Below are 18,202 nucleotides of genomic sequence, written 5' to 3'. Positions count from 1 at the left end.
TGCCTTGTCTGAGAAGCTTGGGAAAGAGGTAAAAGAGAGAGAAGGAGCTAAGAAATGAAGCAAGGAAAAACTTAAAGGGTTTTCACTCTTCTGTTTGTGACTAGTGGTGCTTGAGATATGGTTAGGTTTAGAACAGAGGTTTATTATTCTTTTCTCTCTTTTTTTATATGTACCATTACATGACCCCTTGCACCCCATTCAGCTGCTGTTTCTGTTTTCTGTTCTGTCTTCCTTTTGCATTTTTCATTACTTCATTAAGGTCTATTATACATCTGAACATCAGGACATATCCCTGAATCAACATTGTTTGCTGTTACCAGAACTTCCCAGAACATTTAATGAAATTCGTACACCAAAGCCTACCACTAACTATAACCCTAACCAAAAGATCTTATGGGCCAAAAGCCCTATTCACACCAAATCTGAGACAAATTTGTGAGACTAAAATTATAATATATTTAGTTAAAAAATCATTGATTCTAATTTTTTTTTAGCAATTCCTTGCCATAATAAGACCACCTTCTCCGCTTTTTGTAGCCATTGTGGTATTTATCAAATTAATTCCTTCTGTGCTCAGATACCAATGAAAACCAACCATCAACCATCTTCAGTGTCGGTTCCTGGTTGTTCTTCTTTAAGTGTTTAATGTTAGTTTGCTAAGTAAATTTTGGTGCCACCAACATGCTGGATTTTGAAGCTGAAGTGGCTTGGGACACATGACTAAAATCACCTCATTGTTCAGTCAGTTTTCTTCCCAGTAAAAAAAATAAATTGGACTGCTTTCCGTAAAAACAACAACAACTTTGGATTGTCAGCTGACGATTCATCGGACCCGGTTTGAATAGCACCAAAGGAATCCACTTTTTATATTTGAAAGCTCGTTCACAATGAACATTTGCACCTAAAATTCTGGTGTGAATCTATGAATCTGTTATCTAGGAAAAAATTCCAAGATAAACTTCTCAAATTAACATTTCCACAGAGGAAAAAATCATTAGAAGATGTCACAACAGTGGTTTTCTTTATTAGATGGTCTATATGTCATATGATTTGCTTTCGTCTCTTACAAGCAAATATCAGACTATCATTCTTTCAATGTGAATTATACCATGTATTAAGTCTCAGTCTCATTTACTTTCGCATGTTGAAATTCCATGGATACATACAGTCATCTTAATGGGAATCTGCACAATTAGGAATTCGCTTGATTGACATCCCATGTCATAGTCAATTTTGTGTGGGGTTCAAGATTGGTGTACTTTGATGTGACAGAGCCTTACAGTTGCAGTCTGTAATAAAGTTACCAACCAAATGGTGAGTACTCAGTAACTCCGGTATTCTGGCATGCTTTGGTTTAACAACCACTGGCCTAAATTAACTATAACATACTAGCAACAAATTAATATGCCTCCCAGTCTAAAAATTTAACCTTGGCTCCCAGTTTTAACCTGTTTTTGTCCTCAACCCCAACCCCAGTCCTGACCCCAACCCCTAATCTCCATCCCTAAAGCCTAACTCCGACCTCCATTTTCAACCCTACTGTAATACTTACTCCAACCCACTGATTTACCATTCCCTCTCCTACTTGAGCAGCCATATCACCCTGCAGCTCTTTCCTGGTTGCTCACTGTAGCTAAGCAGGTTTGAGCCTGAACAGTACCTGGATGGGAGACCTCCTGGGGAAACTAAGGTTGCTGCTGGAAGAGGTATTAGGGAGGCCAACAGGGTGTGCTCACTCTGTGGTCTTTGTGGTCCTAATGCCCCAGTATAGTGACGGGACACTATGCTGTTACAAGGTGCCGTCTTTCAGATGAGATGTTAAACCGAGGTCTTAATTCGCTGTGGTCATTAAAAATCCCAGGAAACTTCTCGTAAAGAATAGGGGTGTAACCCTGGTGTCCCCCCATTGGCCCTTCTCAATTATGGCCTCCTAATAATCCCCATCCATTAATTGGCTCTATAACTCTACTCTCTCCTCTCCACCAATAGCTGGTGTGTGGTGAGTGTACTGGTGCACTATGGCTGCTGTCGCATCATCCAGGTGGATGCTGCACACTGGTGGTGGTTGAGGTGATTACCCCTATACTAGGTTAAGTGCTTTGAGTGCTTAGAAAAGTGCTGTATAAATGTAAGGAATTATTATTACTTTCTTTCCCTACCCTTTTTCTAGTCCAAACTCCCAATCCCCAATCCAGATCCTGATTTTTTATAGAGGGCCACACATGCTGACAGTGCTGGTCCTAATCTGTTGCATGTATATACCAATATATTCCATTTTGTACTGGGTGTTGTGATTGTTTTCAGGGGGATTCTAGGATTTGGGTCATGGAAATTTGCTGTAATTTTGGTGATGATTACAGACGGCAGTTGTCACGGTCAAAAACGTATCCACTCCACACATAACTGCACATAATTTGGTGCCCTCTAACCCTTTTTGTCTAACTGTATGAGGCTGGTGGAGGAGTGATATATATTTATCATTTGCAGGACACAAAATTGTATTTGGAAACTGAGGGTCACAGCCATGACATGTATCCTTTGGGAGGTTGACATTAATATGTCTGCAACATTACAGTAAATACCTTTAACCACAACAGATGGGGTTTTCTGCCTATGTCAGCTAGGTTTGGTCATCATCAGTCCATTAACAGTCAGAATTTAGCTTATCAACACATTCTCTGTTCAGACCCTGGTTAACAATAAATAGCTGCATGAACTTGCACTGGTTAAGCTCATGCCCAACATGTGTACCACTTCCCACATTAATGTGGCTCCTGTATAGTTCTCCTTGCCCGGTGCAAAAAGAACAGAGGCGTTTTTGAATGTGAAATCAGGCAGGGTTACAAGACAGCACAAATGTGGATGACTGGCCTCGTTGTCTCTGAAGGGAAAGCAATGGAAGGTCAGCTGTGGCTAAAGCTGTGAATCTGCCATCTTGGAATGAAAAGTGCTGGTGATATGAAATTCCAGCAGCACCTACATCATAATTGATGGCAAATCTCAGACAATGAGGTCCTCTAATCTGAATTTAAAGTGATGCAGAATATTCACATCACTCGTTTGCTAACACGTGTAGTGTGTTCGTGTTATGGTTACACTTTCTAAACAATGTGATTCACAGTGATGCCAGATTGCCTGCTAATAGGTCTGGGAGATAAAGTAAATCCAAACCCTTCTCATGACAAGTCGTTATAAAAGTATATGGTGAAAAACGTACAAATTTTAATCCCATAGAGAAAAATTAACAAACTAATGAACAATGTTATAATGATTTTTCCTAAGTTTAACCCCAAACCTTAAACCTAACTGAATTTAACAGGAAAATCACTGTTATGTACCACGGAAAAAAGAGAAACATTTTTAGGATTTTTCCTAAGTGTAACCCCTAACCCAAACCCCAAACCTAAACCCCTAAACCCCTGGGCATTCAAATTTCTCCAATTTTTAGTACTCTGTCTTGGGCAAAATCATTTCCGATCTTTCTCAACATCAACTCAGCTAGCTGCTCTTACACGTCTGTACTGTTCTTACACGTAATTTTTGAACACCATGATCACAAGTGGGGTGATAAACAGTGAAGCATCCTAGTGCTGATATGACTGCTTTATTTATATGACTACTTTGCAGCAATGGCTGTTTGATCAAAATGATAGTTTCTGTGATTGAAAAAAAAAAAAAACTTAGCTTAAAGCTGAAGTGTGTAACTTTTGCGTGTTGAAATAGTTTCTCGTACACACTCCTAATTACACACTTCTGCTCTACATTGTATTTTCCTGAAATACTCAAAGGGTCAGAGTTTTCGGATACTGAATTGAGTCGGTACTCTGTATTAACAATACTGTAGAAAGACTGATACAATTGACATTCCTATTCCCAACACTACTAATAAATACTCCACTTCCATTTACACATTATGCACGTGTGTTTTTCTCACTGGGGACGTGAAAGATCTACATCAGTCCTCTGTAATAACATGCTGTCTGAGATGAACTGTACTCTAGAGAAACAGATAGTATTTCTGCACAGCCTCGGATGTTATCACTACAAGAACAATGGTCACATGTGTGGAAAAACTCTATGGAAAAAGCCAATTCTTAGTTACTTGCCTTTTAGTTCTCATCAGAGACTGAAAAAGGCGCTATTGAAACTTTGACAGTTCTTAGTGAATCAGGTGTCCTGAAATATCACACCTGTTGCTGTAAATAGCCCTAGTAAACAGCAAACAAAAAGTTGAGATTCTCTTTTTAGTCAGAAGATTTTTAATCATAAGCTGCTTATTTCCTTTCAATCATTTTGCATGTTCACAGTGCAGCTCATGCATGGGATGTTGTAAGCTGAGAGCATGGTAGTTGCAGATCATTCAATCAAGTTAAAATACCTGCGTTTTTGCAAAATAGTTTTAAATGGCTCGTTGTACGTATCACAGCGGTTTCCTGATGAAATGAACACTAAAGGCACTACAACAAAAATAACTTTTCACACAAATCACAAGTAAAACTGTAAAACACAAGTCAAAAATGCAGATGTTAAATCTCAATACTATCGGCTAGGTTTCGGTGTAAGGTTAGGGTAGGTAGGTAGATTTAGTTGATTTTGTAGTAGGTTTTGTTAAAGAACACGATTGTGTGTAGTTTTGGGTGGAAAGACGCAGCCTGTGTGGCCTCTTGAGTGCAACGTGATGTGAGTGGTGTTGAAAGTTAAACTCATTGCTCTTTTTTTTTTTATTGTATCTGGACAATGCATTCAGATCTCTTTTTTGTTCAGTTTAGTTTTAATAGTTTTAATAAGTCCACTTTTAATACACAATTATTTTTTAGAACCCAGTCAAATCGTTTTGTAATTTGTAAACTAAAAATAATAATAAAAATAATAATAATAATAATTATTATTATTATTATTATTTACTATTATTTATTTACTTGTATAATTTTATCATAGTAATATACATTCAGTCGTGCTTTCTTAATTTTAAAACCCTCTGGCTTTTATTTTGGCGAAACACTCCAGGAAGTTATTTGAGTGTGTGTAAATAGCCTAATAAGATTCTTATTTAAAGTCTGATGAAATACTTCTCTGGTGCCGTTCCCAGTGCATGTTACAGTGTAAGCAAACCAAACTATCGAGCATCTACATCTAAGATGTTGTTTGTGTAATGTGCTTACATATTGTGCGCGACTATGAGATCACGAGCTGTGGCGTGTTTTGAGTGTGTGTCAACAGAGCAGCGCTCATTCACTGAAACGCGCTGCACATGCATACTATATATTTACATATTAAACACAGCCTTTTGTGATTCACAAAGCTATTGTTTGTCTTCAAGAGACTTTGAATAAAATGTCATATGGACTACTTTAAAGGTGCTTTTATTGTTCTTTTATTTCATTTTTGGAGCTTAACGGTTACGACCATGACTAACACACACAGTATCAGATTTGAACCGAGCTTGTCGGACCAATATCCGATCAAGCCATAAGAAAGGTTTATTTAGCCAAAGCAAAGATGTCAGATATGGTCTTTGAAAGTGAATGAAAGATTCCCAGCTGTACAATTACTGTTTCTGTGTAACACTAATCATTCATTAACATAACCCGCTTTGTTTGGAAACAGGTGGGCAGATCTTTCAGCTTGGCTGAATGTCCACACTGAGCCAGGAAAAACATCTTGCGTACAGAATTATGAATGCTAATTGTCAGCTGTGACTTAGATGACTTGCCAGAGCAGAGATTAGATATGTTGTTGATTTTGGGGAGTTGTAGTGTTTCAACCTTATTTAATTTTAGATTTTTTTTTTTTCAGCAGATAAGTAGATGATTGTTCTTGATAATAAATCAAAGTGTTAGTTACAGCAAGGTCAAAGAAATTGTTAGACCATTCCATCAATGTCGGTTCTCTCAAAGGCTCATTATATAACATATGCTGTCAGACAGGTTATTAGGGGTCCATAGTTTGCTTAAAGGGGCCATAATGTTCTCTTATATAGCAAAAGCTCATTACGTGTGACACATTTTTTTCTTTGAAGTTATTTTTTTATGCTAGTCACGGTTTCATGCACATAAACAGTTGTAATTTAGTTTTACGTGAACATTTTCCAAACTTTACAATTAAACAGGCTGTTTGAGCCACTGTACCTTTATGACATCAATTGGTGTTTCTTCAGCCTTGGTCCCAAGGGTTTGAACGAACAGATTAAAGTTTGTTATGTAATATGAAAGTCTCATTAAAACAGAATTGGAAACTTTTTACCGGGCCTTCATCGTTTATTCTTGGTCATTTTCAAATGCCTTTTATGTATAGATTTTTGTTTTGTTTTAGCCTTGTCCCAGACCCAGACTTTCAATATTAAATAATTACAATTCTAATTATTACATGTTCAAAACTACAATAATCTAAACACAAATCATTTAAATATTTCTTGTGCAAAAATTATTTCAACCACACCAAACAATTTTGCTCATATACCTGTATATATATATATATATATATATATATATATATACACACACACACACACACTTGAAGTCAGTTTACATACACCTTAGCCAAATACATTTAAACTTATACAATTCCTGACATTTAATCATAGAAAACATTCCCTGTCTTGGGTCAGTTAGTATCACTACTTTATTTTAAGAATGTGAAATGTCAGAATAGTAGTAGAGAGAATTATTTATTTCAGCTTTTATTTCTTTCATCACATTCCCAGTGTGTCAGAAGTTTACATACACTTTGTTAGTATTTGGTGTCATTGCCTTTAAATGGTTTAACTTGGGTCAAACATTTTGGGTAGCCTTCCACAAGCTTTTCACAATAAGTTGCTGGAATTTTGGCCAGTTCCTCCAGACAGAACTGGTGTAACTGAGTCAGGTTTGTAGGCCTCCTTGCTCGCACATGCTTTTTCAGTTCTGCCCACAAATTTTCTATTGGATTGAGGTCAGGGCTTTGTGATGGCCACTCCAATACCTTGACTTTTTGTCCTTAAGCCATTCTGCCACAACTTTGGAGGTATGCTTGGGGTCATTGTCCATTTGGAAGACCCATTTGCGACCAAGCTTTAACTTCCTGGCTGATGTCTTGAGATGTTGCTTCAATATATCCACATAATTTTCCTTCCTCATGATGCCATCTATTTTGTGAAGTGCACCAGTCCCTCCTGCAGCAAAGCACCCCCACAACATGATGCTGTAAACCCATACTTCATGGTTGGGATGGTGTACTTCGGCTTGCAAGCCTCACCCTTTTTCCTCCAAACATAACAATGGTCATTATGGCCAAACAGTTCCATTTTTGTTTCATCAGACCAGAGGACATTTCTCCAAAAAGTAAGATCTTTGTCTCCATGTGCACTTGCAAACTGTAGTCTGGCTTTTTAATGGCTGTTTTGAAGCAGTGGCTCCTTCCTTGCTGAGCAGCTTTTCAGGTTATGTAGATATAGGACTCATTTTACTGTGGATATAGATACTTGTCTACCTGTTTCCTCCAGCATCTTCACAAGGTCCTTTGCTGTTGTTCTGGGATTGATTTGCACTTTTCACACCTAAATACGTTCATCTCTTGGAGACAGAATGCGTCTCTTTCCTGAGCGGTATGATGGCTGCATGGTCCCATGGTGTTTATACTTGCGTACTATTATTTGTACTGATGAACATGGTACCTTCAGGCATTTTGAAATTGCTCCCAAGGATGAACCAGACTTGTGGAGGTCCACAGTTTTTTTTCTGAGGTCTAGGCTGATTTCTTTTGATTTTCCTATGATGTCAAGCAAAGAAGCACTGAGTTTGAAGGTAGGCCTTGAAATACATCCAGAGGTACACCTCCAATTAGCCAATTAACCTATCAGAAGCTAATTGGCTAATTGCCTAAGGGTTTGACATCATTTTATGGAATTTTCCAAGCTGCTTAAAGGCAAAGTAAACTTAGTGTATGTAAACTTCTGACCCACTGGAATTGTGATATAGTCAATTAAAAGTGAAACAGTCTGTCTGTAAACAACTGTTGGAAAAATTCCTCATCTCATGCACAAAGTAGATGTCCTAAACGACTTGCCAAAAATATTGTTTGCTAATATGAAATCTGTGGAGTGGTTAAAAAAAAGAATTTTAATGACTTCAACCTAATTGTATGTAAACTTCTGTGATGTTTGAAGAAAACAAAAGACATTTGACATCTTTACAATCAAGCTGTAATTTTACCTAATTATGCAAAAAGGGTGGAAATATTAATTATCTCATCAGGTATGTTTTGTACCGGTCATTTTGATCCAGGCGACTTTTTTTTTCTTATGATAAAAAAAATAATAAAAAAAATATATATATATATATATATATATATATATATATATATATATATATATATATAATTTCTATTGGAATAAAACTCCTTGACTTGGTTCACATATGGTATCTAAAAAAAATGGCTTTATTTCACTTTGTTACACTTGTGTTCCTGGTCAAAAATTACCGGCCATTGGAAATTAATGGATTAGACTACAAAAAAACAGAAATATTAAGTGTTCAGGAGGATCCCAGTCCTTTAGATGAGTACATATGTGGATGTGTGTTTGCATACACAAAGTTCTTTGACATGTGAACACACACAACACACACACAACACACTGCACACACTCACACATACACACACAAACAATGTGTGTTGAGCACCCTTTTTTACATCATCTTTCCATAGACACTCTTTGAGGAATATTTCAAGATCTACTTATCATATTATGTTGTGTTTAGCTTGTTTGAATCGGGATAGTCTGCCGTAATTTACGATAAGTGTTTGTCTATGTTATATGTATGTTTCAGGAAGTAATAAGGAAAAACATGACAAAAAATATATATATTTATGTGTGTCTTTGGGAATTTCATATACTAAAAATCACTGCAGTTTGGCCTCTAAGTAAATATTTTTTTGCAAATTTGAGACCTTTCCAACGATATACGTATAACACATGGCTATCTCATCTTTTTTATGGTTTTACCAACTCTGAATATAATTGTTGTGATAACAAATTTGCAAATGATGAGAATGAAAGATACATCATTTTTAATCGGGAACACAAAACGAACACAGCAAAAGGGTTAATTGTCTGTATTAAGGATACATACAATGTTTGCTATGAAATTAACCTGAGCTAGACAAAGGAGTTGGCCATTTAAATTCAAAAACATTAAAATTTCATTTCATACATACATTGTTGGACATTGATATTAGACAAATAAAAAAATGGTGAAAGTGTTAAAAGTGTTGTAACAAGACTTTAATTTCTAGAACAGGGGTCGGGAACCTTTTTTCACTAAGGAGCCAATTTTTGAATTTTTGGTTGATGCATTTTTTTTCGAAAGAGCCATACCACAAATGAATAATTTACTATTTTCAAAAACAACATTTTTCAATAAAATAAAATGTTTTATATTGCCCATAGACTACTCAAAAACAAACAAATATGCAACAATTAATAGGTAACATGTTGCAGTATGGAATTGAGTACACGCGTTTGTGCGGGTCTCCATAAAATTACTTAATTTTACAATTGTTCATGGCAAATTTTACTTCCCTTTTGGGCTGGGCGGTATGTAAAACATATTTGAATGATAATCGCATTTAAAATATCACAATATCCGATTAATATCCCCAAAGGTCGGTGAATATTTTTGCTTTATTGATTTTGCTTTAAAAATTAAATTAATTTATTGAAACACGAAAAACATAAAAAATTTCTACATTCAAATTGCACTTTAAATGAAACAATAAAAACAGTTAAAATAACGAAGTGATTAAAAGATCTTGTATATAACCACCTCACCAAATCCAAACATTTACTGTCTCCAATGGCCCCATTTGCCAAAAATTACTAGCATACAAATTAAGAACTAAAGACAATTATAAATGTAAAGATAATTATAATAATCATCATAATAAATAAGCCTAATAAATTCCCTTGTGTTCCCAAAAAATGCTGCCAAATGTGTGTTCCTATTGGATATGTTTGTATTGCGTTTTGGTAATACAGTTTATGCTGCCAAAAGAAAAGAAAATAGAACTCAGTTTTAGGTTCAAGGTGAACGTGTCTTGTATTCATTTATGATTTAATCACTTTTGTCTTTGTTTCTTTAATACAAAGATACCCGTATATATTACTGAACCTGCAGAGTTGCGTTCACAATGTGTAGAGCAAACTGCTCTGTGGAAATAAAGCGAAACTCACAGTACCTCACGAGATGATCGGAGATCATTTGCTGCATTCTCATAGACTACATTATTCTTCCAAACAGTTTTCAGTTGAATGAAACAGAGAAAAAGGAGTGATAACTCTTTACATGCGGTTGCACACCTCTGAACAAACAGCGAATCAGACATGAGCATTGACGGCTTTTATTTTGTCTATTCTTAAATATATAATCAAGTGTGTTTCTTCAAGCATGTCTTTTTGACTAACAGCATTTCTTGTCATGTGTCACTCCGAGACGTCTTACAGGTCACCCGCATGTTTTGGGTAGATGAGCAAAATTACTCGCGCTTGAAATACCTGCATTTGGACGAGGAGCTCGCGAGCTGGATTGAGTCTCGTCGCATTTTGCGGGTGGCTGGTGCTATATCATACCCTGGGTGCACATAAAAAATAACGAATGTTCATAAAATCACTCGTAGAAAATGCTCTTAACAGCTAAGATCAATAGTTATTGGGAAACGAGGCCCAGAACTCTATGCATGTGCGTGTCTAGAAGAAGCGCTTTCATTGCACTCATGAACAGCAGAGCTCACTGCACACATATCAAATCAGACATGCATTGGCGGCTTTTCTTTCATCTGTTATAATCACGTTTCGTCAAATGCGCGTCTTTGTGTCTAATTTCTTGTAATATATCACCCTGAGAAGTCTTACTGGTCGCCTTCCACAGTGGCTGGTACATCAGCAAAATACTCTGCATGAAAAATCAGCATTTGGCGGGTGTTCATTTCAAACCTTGTTCACCAGGAGTAGGGTGTACGACAAATTTGGAAGGAAATCAAAACAGTGTCATTGACTTCAAGCTTTGCAATCGCACCCACACTTTCTGTTGGAAAATTATCTCTGGAAAGTTTTAAACAATCATGTGATGGTGAATGGTGAGACACCCAGTGAGCCACTTGATTTTTAACAAAGAGCAACTTGTGGCTTGCGAGCCATAGGTTCCCGACCCCTGATCTAGAAGTTCACAGTACTAAAAGAAGTTGATCAAACACCCCTATATGTATGCAAATGGATTTAGTTATGATTAGCTAAATTTTAACACGTTAAGTTCACATCACATGGCATAGTTCACTGTCTTCAGTATGGGCCAAGATACTACATACTGAATATATGTTTATAGTTAAAGCTGCACTATGTCATATTTTTTTGGTTAAAAATGAACAAATTGCCGTTATTGATTATGTACATAAACAATCAGTGTTCAAAACAATGTCCTTACCCCGATTCATTTCGGTAAGTCTATAAAAATAATTTGTATTTTGAGCTGTCGGGTCGGATTTGGCACGAAATTGCCGGCTTATGTCGTTCCTCTTTGCGTCATGAGTTCATGTCCGTAAACACAGGAAAGAAGTGCCGGCTGTCACATGTTCCAGCTGAGGACGATGTTCAGTTCAGTCAGTCACAATCTCACAATTCAGGATTGCATCACAGCAGTCTGGATGGATGTTGATCTGTTATCTGTTGGCGAAATTGTTTATCTGCTATAATGCTTGGAATTGGATACAGTATGATGTCTGTTAGAGGTAGTGCTTTTATGAATGTGTTTACCGATCGTGATCCATTGTCAGGGGAATTACTGTGCAAGTTTACTAATACGTATGACTTCTGAAATTGACTTCTTGTACATATTATTTTCATGTTTAATAAAGAATATTTTATCCCCATTATTGCTCGTTTTATGTTTTTAGTTTACAGTTTTATTAGGCCTACAGTTTCACTTGCTTTATCAACTGCTGTGTTCATTTTTTCATTTTAGTCAGTTTTAGTCTTTTGACAAAAATTTCCTTTAAAAATAGTCAATATTTTGTTATGTTATATTCATTCATTTTAGTCAGTTTTACAAAAATGACATACAATTTTAGTCAACGAAAATATCTTTTACATGATGACGTGCAAAATGAACAAAAAAAGTGTCAAACTGTAACAGACCAGACTTTAATCAAATATTTAGAAAAAACATTTATAAACATTTTGTCATTTAAACATGTATCAAACATACAGTATAAATGTACAAAGTCCTGCTGTTCTCATTGTGAAAAACCTGAGCTCTGATATAATAATGTATATAGACGAAGTATTCGCTACTTTTAAAAGTTAGCCTACTGTACTCTGAAATCTTCATGCTTCAGAGGTGTATTCATTTTCTGTGAAAGGATTATTTTTATTGTCATATTTTCATCAACAGTATGCTTTATTAAAATAATTTAATAATCTTCTTGAAGCGCCTTTTTCATCTTGTCTTCGTTATCGTTGACGATATCAAAAAACTGTTCGTCAACAAACGTTTTCATCATTGATTACGTTGACAAGATTAATAATGTAAAAATAATTAAGTCTTACGTTAAACTCGAATCGGCAGTATCACAAGTGTTTACCTCTTAAATTTATACTACAATACAAACATTAATATTCAATAAAACACTTGAATAATCTTATTAAAATATACTTGTAACTGGTGATTATTCAGGAGATCCTCTGTTCTCTATGTAAAAGCACTTTGAGTGTAGTGTCAGAAAAGTGTACAAAACATTCATTCAAAATATATAAATAAGAGTGTTGTTTATCTTCATCAAAGCAAGAAATATTTCATATTTAAATGTTTAATCGTATAACATAATAAAATCAACATGAAAATAGCACGTTATGACTCCGGCTCTGAACATCTTCCAGTCATGATCACACACAGGCGATGTCCAGGTGACCTCAAATCATGAGATTCATCCGCCAGAGCAGTAGTGTCGAAACACGACTGACGTAAAGTGTTCATCCAAATTGCTTGCAATTTAAATTTCAACCACAGATGTCGCTAGAGAGCACAAAGTTAGAAGTGCAGCTTTAAATGTGGACTGTTGTATGTTAATTCAATCACGATTGTGATGTCACATGCAATAAAATCCCTAAACGAGCTGTTTTCATTTATTCACTGATAAGTAGTGTGGAAAACATGACTTGATTTTGAAAACTAGGTTTTTACTGCATTTTTCTTGCATGTGCATTAAATATTTTGAATGTAATTGGTTACAGTGGTTTGTCTGAAGTGATGATTCTTCTGACTGATAATAAATCTCCCTTTTAAGCCATTTCAGAACAGACCATACAGTAAATAGTGAGATATAGATCAAGCATCATAGAAAAAAAAAATATATATATTTCTTTTAGCTATTTCACCCAACCCTAAAATGTCTACAGAAATCCTGTTTTTCCATAATATAATCCCTGTATATGAATAATATGAAGACACAGAGGAATATACACATGGAAACATCATAATTGTCACACCTGAGAGGTTACTGATTGGAGCTGAAACTCTCTGCTCTCTGTTTTTTTAATGGTCCTGGTCCCATCCATTCGTTCTTCCACAAATGAATTGACATCTGCAGCTAAAGGTCTCCTTCCACTTCCTGTTCTCACGCATGCTTATTATTTCATGGAGCGCCAGTGTAACTTTGTTTTATTTCAGACTACAAACAGAGATCTTTCTTGTGTTTTTCACAGTCACCTTTAGGAAGTTCTTGATTACTTCCAGATGAAGAGTGACTATTAGCTGACATGAGTGACTGTCTACAATGTTTCAGTTTAGTCCTTCATTTCTTCTTTTTTTCTAAATTACTTTAATTTCTTAAATTGTTTTGTGAAGAAATTAATACATAGGCACAATTTATATTTGCCTACAAAAGTAATTGCAAGTATTTAAGCATACACCTTTAGATCACAATTTTTAAGATCATGAGAGAGATATATATATATTTTTTTTTTTATTCTTTATTATGTTAATTGTCTCTCTTCATGTTTTATTTCTATTTTCTCTGTGAGATCATTTTTGCCATATGCGTCTCAGCTGAAAAGCTGCTGCCTGACATTTCCGACAAATAAATGAGCAAACAAAGGACAATAAAATGTAAACAACAACAAAAACAAAACACTGCATTTATTATCCAGGAAAGGGCTGTTGTTTTGTTATGAAGTCTTCATACAATGTGTGTGCCATTTCCTTTCTGTTGTTGCAGGGAAATAGCACAAACATTTTCACCAGAGTCTAAATCATCCGCTGTGCTGGAGGTTCAATTCATCATTTAAGGTGTTTCTTTTTTAAAAGGGTTGATCATAACCTATACTAATCAAAGGACTGCTAATAACAAGTGGAATACCATAACAAAAGTCATGGACACAAGAATAATTCCATTTTTGGAAACTATTATTGGTTTTACAGTGATGATTGTTGTGAGTGCTCATTCATTTCAGCCTTGAAATAAAAAAGACCCTGTTGAATGAAAAGTAAATAAGTTGATAGCAATAAGATAATATGTGTCAGTCAAATCCCTTAAAAATTCACAGTTTTAAATACAGTTTCTGGCAAAATACTATAGTTAGGCCTACAACAGGCCTACAACTGTTGCTACAGTAAAACAATGCCTACAAATAAATAATTATACAAAATAACAATGTTTCAGAAACCTTTTTACACTATTGGAAGGAGATCATGTTAATTTATTATAGTTTACATAATAAATTAGTTATGAATTATTATCATTATTATCATTTATTACTATAATAAATAATAGTTCAGGGTTCCCACGCGTCTTGGGAAACCTGGAATTTTGCAATGCAGTTTTCCAGTCATGGAAAAGTCATGGAAAATGAGAGAAATACCTAAATGTCCCTGAAAATAATTATTTGTCCTGGAAAATATTTTAGTGTAATAAAACTGCTTGACTGTGTCACTAAAAATGTTGTTACATGTACAAAAACATGGTAACGATTGTGATTCGGGATAGGTGTCTAACACACAAATATGTATCATTTTGTCACTGTCAGTGGCTGCGCATTGTGAAACAACATCATTGGTTTACTGTCATAAACAAAGCCCTGTCATGTACACTCTCTGCTCATCTGCTGTCATCTATGCTTTGCTCTGACAAAATAGTTTTAAGTATCGATACAGTGCAAAATATGATTTGTTTTTTTATTTGATGGCTGTAGTGTTAACTACAAAAACATTTGAGTTGTACCTTTTAAATATTGACAATGTTGGAACTAGGGATGCACCAGTCCGATACCTGGATCGGTATCGGCTCTGATACTGAAGCTTTTAGACGTATCGGGTATTGGTCTGACGAGCCCGATCCAAATCTGCTCCAAAAATGACATAAAAGAACCATTAAAACACAATTAAACTAGTTCATATGACTCAGCATTTTATTCCAAGCCACTTGAAGACGTGCGACAGCTCTGTGAATCACAAAAGGCTGTGTTTAATAAGTAAATATATAATATGCATGTGCAGCGCCAGCGCATTATTGAATGATGTTGCTCTGTTGACACAAACTCACACACAGGCTGGTGATGCACTTGCGGCTATTTTTAGCCTTCACAGCGGTGCGCAATATTTGAGCGCTACTCAAGAACAACATCTCAGATGTAAATGCTAAAAAGTTCGATTCACGTATAATATGCATTTTGAACGGCACCGGAGGAGCATTTTATCAGAATTTGAATAAGAAGCGAATTAAACTACTGTGAACTTCCCTACAGACAGACACATACAGGACTTCCTGGAGAGTTCAGAATGTCAAAATAAAAGCATGAGGGTTTAAAAAGTGCACAATTTAAATATATTACTGTTGTATTTAAAAGTCAATAATAATAATATTAATAACAATTTATATTATTATTGTCATCATTAGTATTTGTTTACAATATATAACAATATTTAAGTTGAAAGTTTGGGTTCCAAAAAATAACTGTGTGAATGAAAAGTGGACTGATGTCTTACAACTAAATTGAACAAAAAAGAGATCTGAATCCTTTAAAGTCCAGATGCAAGTTGAAACATTTTTGGCAAAAATAAAACACTGGATTCTTTTCTACTGAAGACTTGAAGACTGGAATTACTGTTAATTTTGCTGCTATATTATCCAGTATACTAGTTAATAATAAAGATTTTCTTAATAAGCTATACATTTATATTGAAATAATGTGTAGTTAGAAGTTTGTGTTTCTTTACATATTAAAGAGTACTCCCAATTAGTTCCGCACAATAATGTAAAAATATTCTAAACTGATTATGCAAAAAAACAACAATGGTATCGGCTTGGGATCGGAATCGGCCGATACTGAGATTTCCGATATCGGAATCGGATCGGAATAGAAAAAGTGGTATCGGTGCATTCCTAGTTGGAACGCAGCTAAATAACCTCATCACAGTCTATGAAAAGAGTCCATTAAACCAAGAAAGGCTACAATTTAATTAAATATATATATATATATATATATATATATATATATATATATATATATATATATATATATATATAATCTGTGTGTGCTACACACTTAAAAATGAATGTGTGAAGCCGGTCGCTCACACACTGAAAACACTGCAACGTGATCATCACGTTGGCTCTATGTGTGTAGTAGATGACAGAGAGCAGAGCGCTCTGAAGCATGTAGCACATACAGACTATATTTATTTAATTAAATCTCAACTTTTGGGGTTTAATAATCACACTGTGCCTTGTAGCGAACTGCTTATCTGGAGGCGAGAAACTACCATCAAAAACAAACAGAAAATCCAAAATAAAAGCTTGATTTAAATGGACCGCAAAATATTTAACTACTGTATAGTAATGTAATGTTTACTGTATTTAAATAATATTAATAATAACAGTGTATTAAAGAAATATCTCACATCTGTGATGTTCTGTTGTGCAGCACTTCATTTGACAAAAATATCTCCAATGCTGTTTACAATCTTGTTGTGAGTATTATGTAAAAGCACTTTATAAAAATAATGCAATGCTATGTTAAAAATACATTTAAATAATTCTGTTTTATTTCAGTAAAGTTTTTATGAATTAATTTGATTACACATGATTTTGATTTTAAAATGTAATTAAGCTGACAAAAACAGAAATTCAGAAAAGATAACCATCCAATAACCACAATACACATCAATGCCTCTTGTGTGTTGTTGCTTAACCCGTTGGGCACATAAAATGTCCTGGAAATGTCCTGGAAAACTGTGCCTTGAAAAGAGTGGGAACACTGTAGTTATTTACTATAATTAATTTCTTTTTTTATCTAAAGGAAATACCAGAGCATCTAAGGCAGTTCAGTACAAGAATAGTGATTGGTTGTTGGTTAGATCATGTACAATAGATTGATTATTGGTTTTGATAGGTAATGCCATGCTGTTGAGAGTGCTGCCATCCGTATATCCACGACAACCAGAGCCCATTCACCAGCACATCCGTGAACTGATGGCGATGATGACACAGCTGGACCAGGCCGGCAGACAGCACCTGCTCAGATTGCTGCAGATGATCTCTGAACTTCATCCACTGGTGAGTGAGAGTAGATGAGTGAGTGAAAGAATGAAGTACAATATGATTCTCTATACTGTTTAAGAGTGCTAAAAATGGTCCTGTTCACTATGGTTGGAAACTGAGAAAAATATAGGTTCTATTTAAAAAACAAAAAAAACAAATACCGGAACCGAATGATTTTCATGACTTTCGGTTCCATTAACGGTTCTCAAACGTGCTTTCTTCCGCCGATGCGGACACAAAAACTGTCCCAAAATACTGTCAGTGTTTCCTGCACTACCATTCAGTGGTACTACACCACCACTAGTGAATCAGCAGTGCAAAACTTTCAGTGCGACCAGTGTAGTCTGACTGCCGAACGATTAATGAACTGGTTCTTTTAAATCTACTGTGCAAAACATGCAGCCCAACCAGTGTATACCGATTCCTGAATAAATGACTAATGAGCCGGTTCTTTTGAGTATAGAGTGTGAAACATACAGCACTACCAGTGGAGTCTGATTCCTCAACGAATTACTCTTTCAGCCAGTCTTTTTATTGAACCAAAAACTTACAGTACTAGTGATTCATTTCGTCATGTCCAACTCTAAATGAACCAAGAATTGTTACTGTGTTACGTGTACTTAAGGCTTGTGAGACTTTA

General features: G+C 35.4%; 1 protein-coding gene across 1 annotated transcript in view; it reads left to right on the top strand.

Annotated features, from left to right (window-relative positions):
* LOC127456454 (ventricular zone-expressed PH domain-containing protein) overlaps positions 1-18,202 on the top strand; it is a 177,259-nt gene that overhangs the window by 40,761 nt on the left and 118,296 nt on the right. Inside the window, exon 4 of the mRNA XM_051724969.1 lies at positions 17,414-17,577. Coding sequence (XP_051580929.1) covers positions 17,414-17,577 — 164 coding nt within the window. The remainder of the gene's footprint in view (positions 1-17,413; positions 17,578-18,202) is intronic.

This window comes from Myxocyprinus asiaticus, chromosome 18 (genome assembly GCF_019703515.2).
Source record: "Myxocyprinus asiaticus isolate MX2 ecotype Aquarium Trade chromosome 18, UBuf_Myxa_2, whole genome shotgun sequence".
Classification (NCBI taxonomy): domain Eukaryota; kingdom Metazoa; phylum Chordata; class Actinopteri; order Cypriniformes; family Catostomidae; genus Myxocyprinus; species Myxocyprinus asiaticus.
This window is presented reverse-complemented; position numbering and strand designations above follow the sequence as displayed.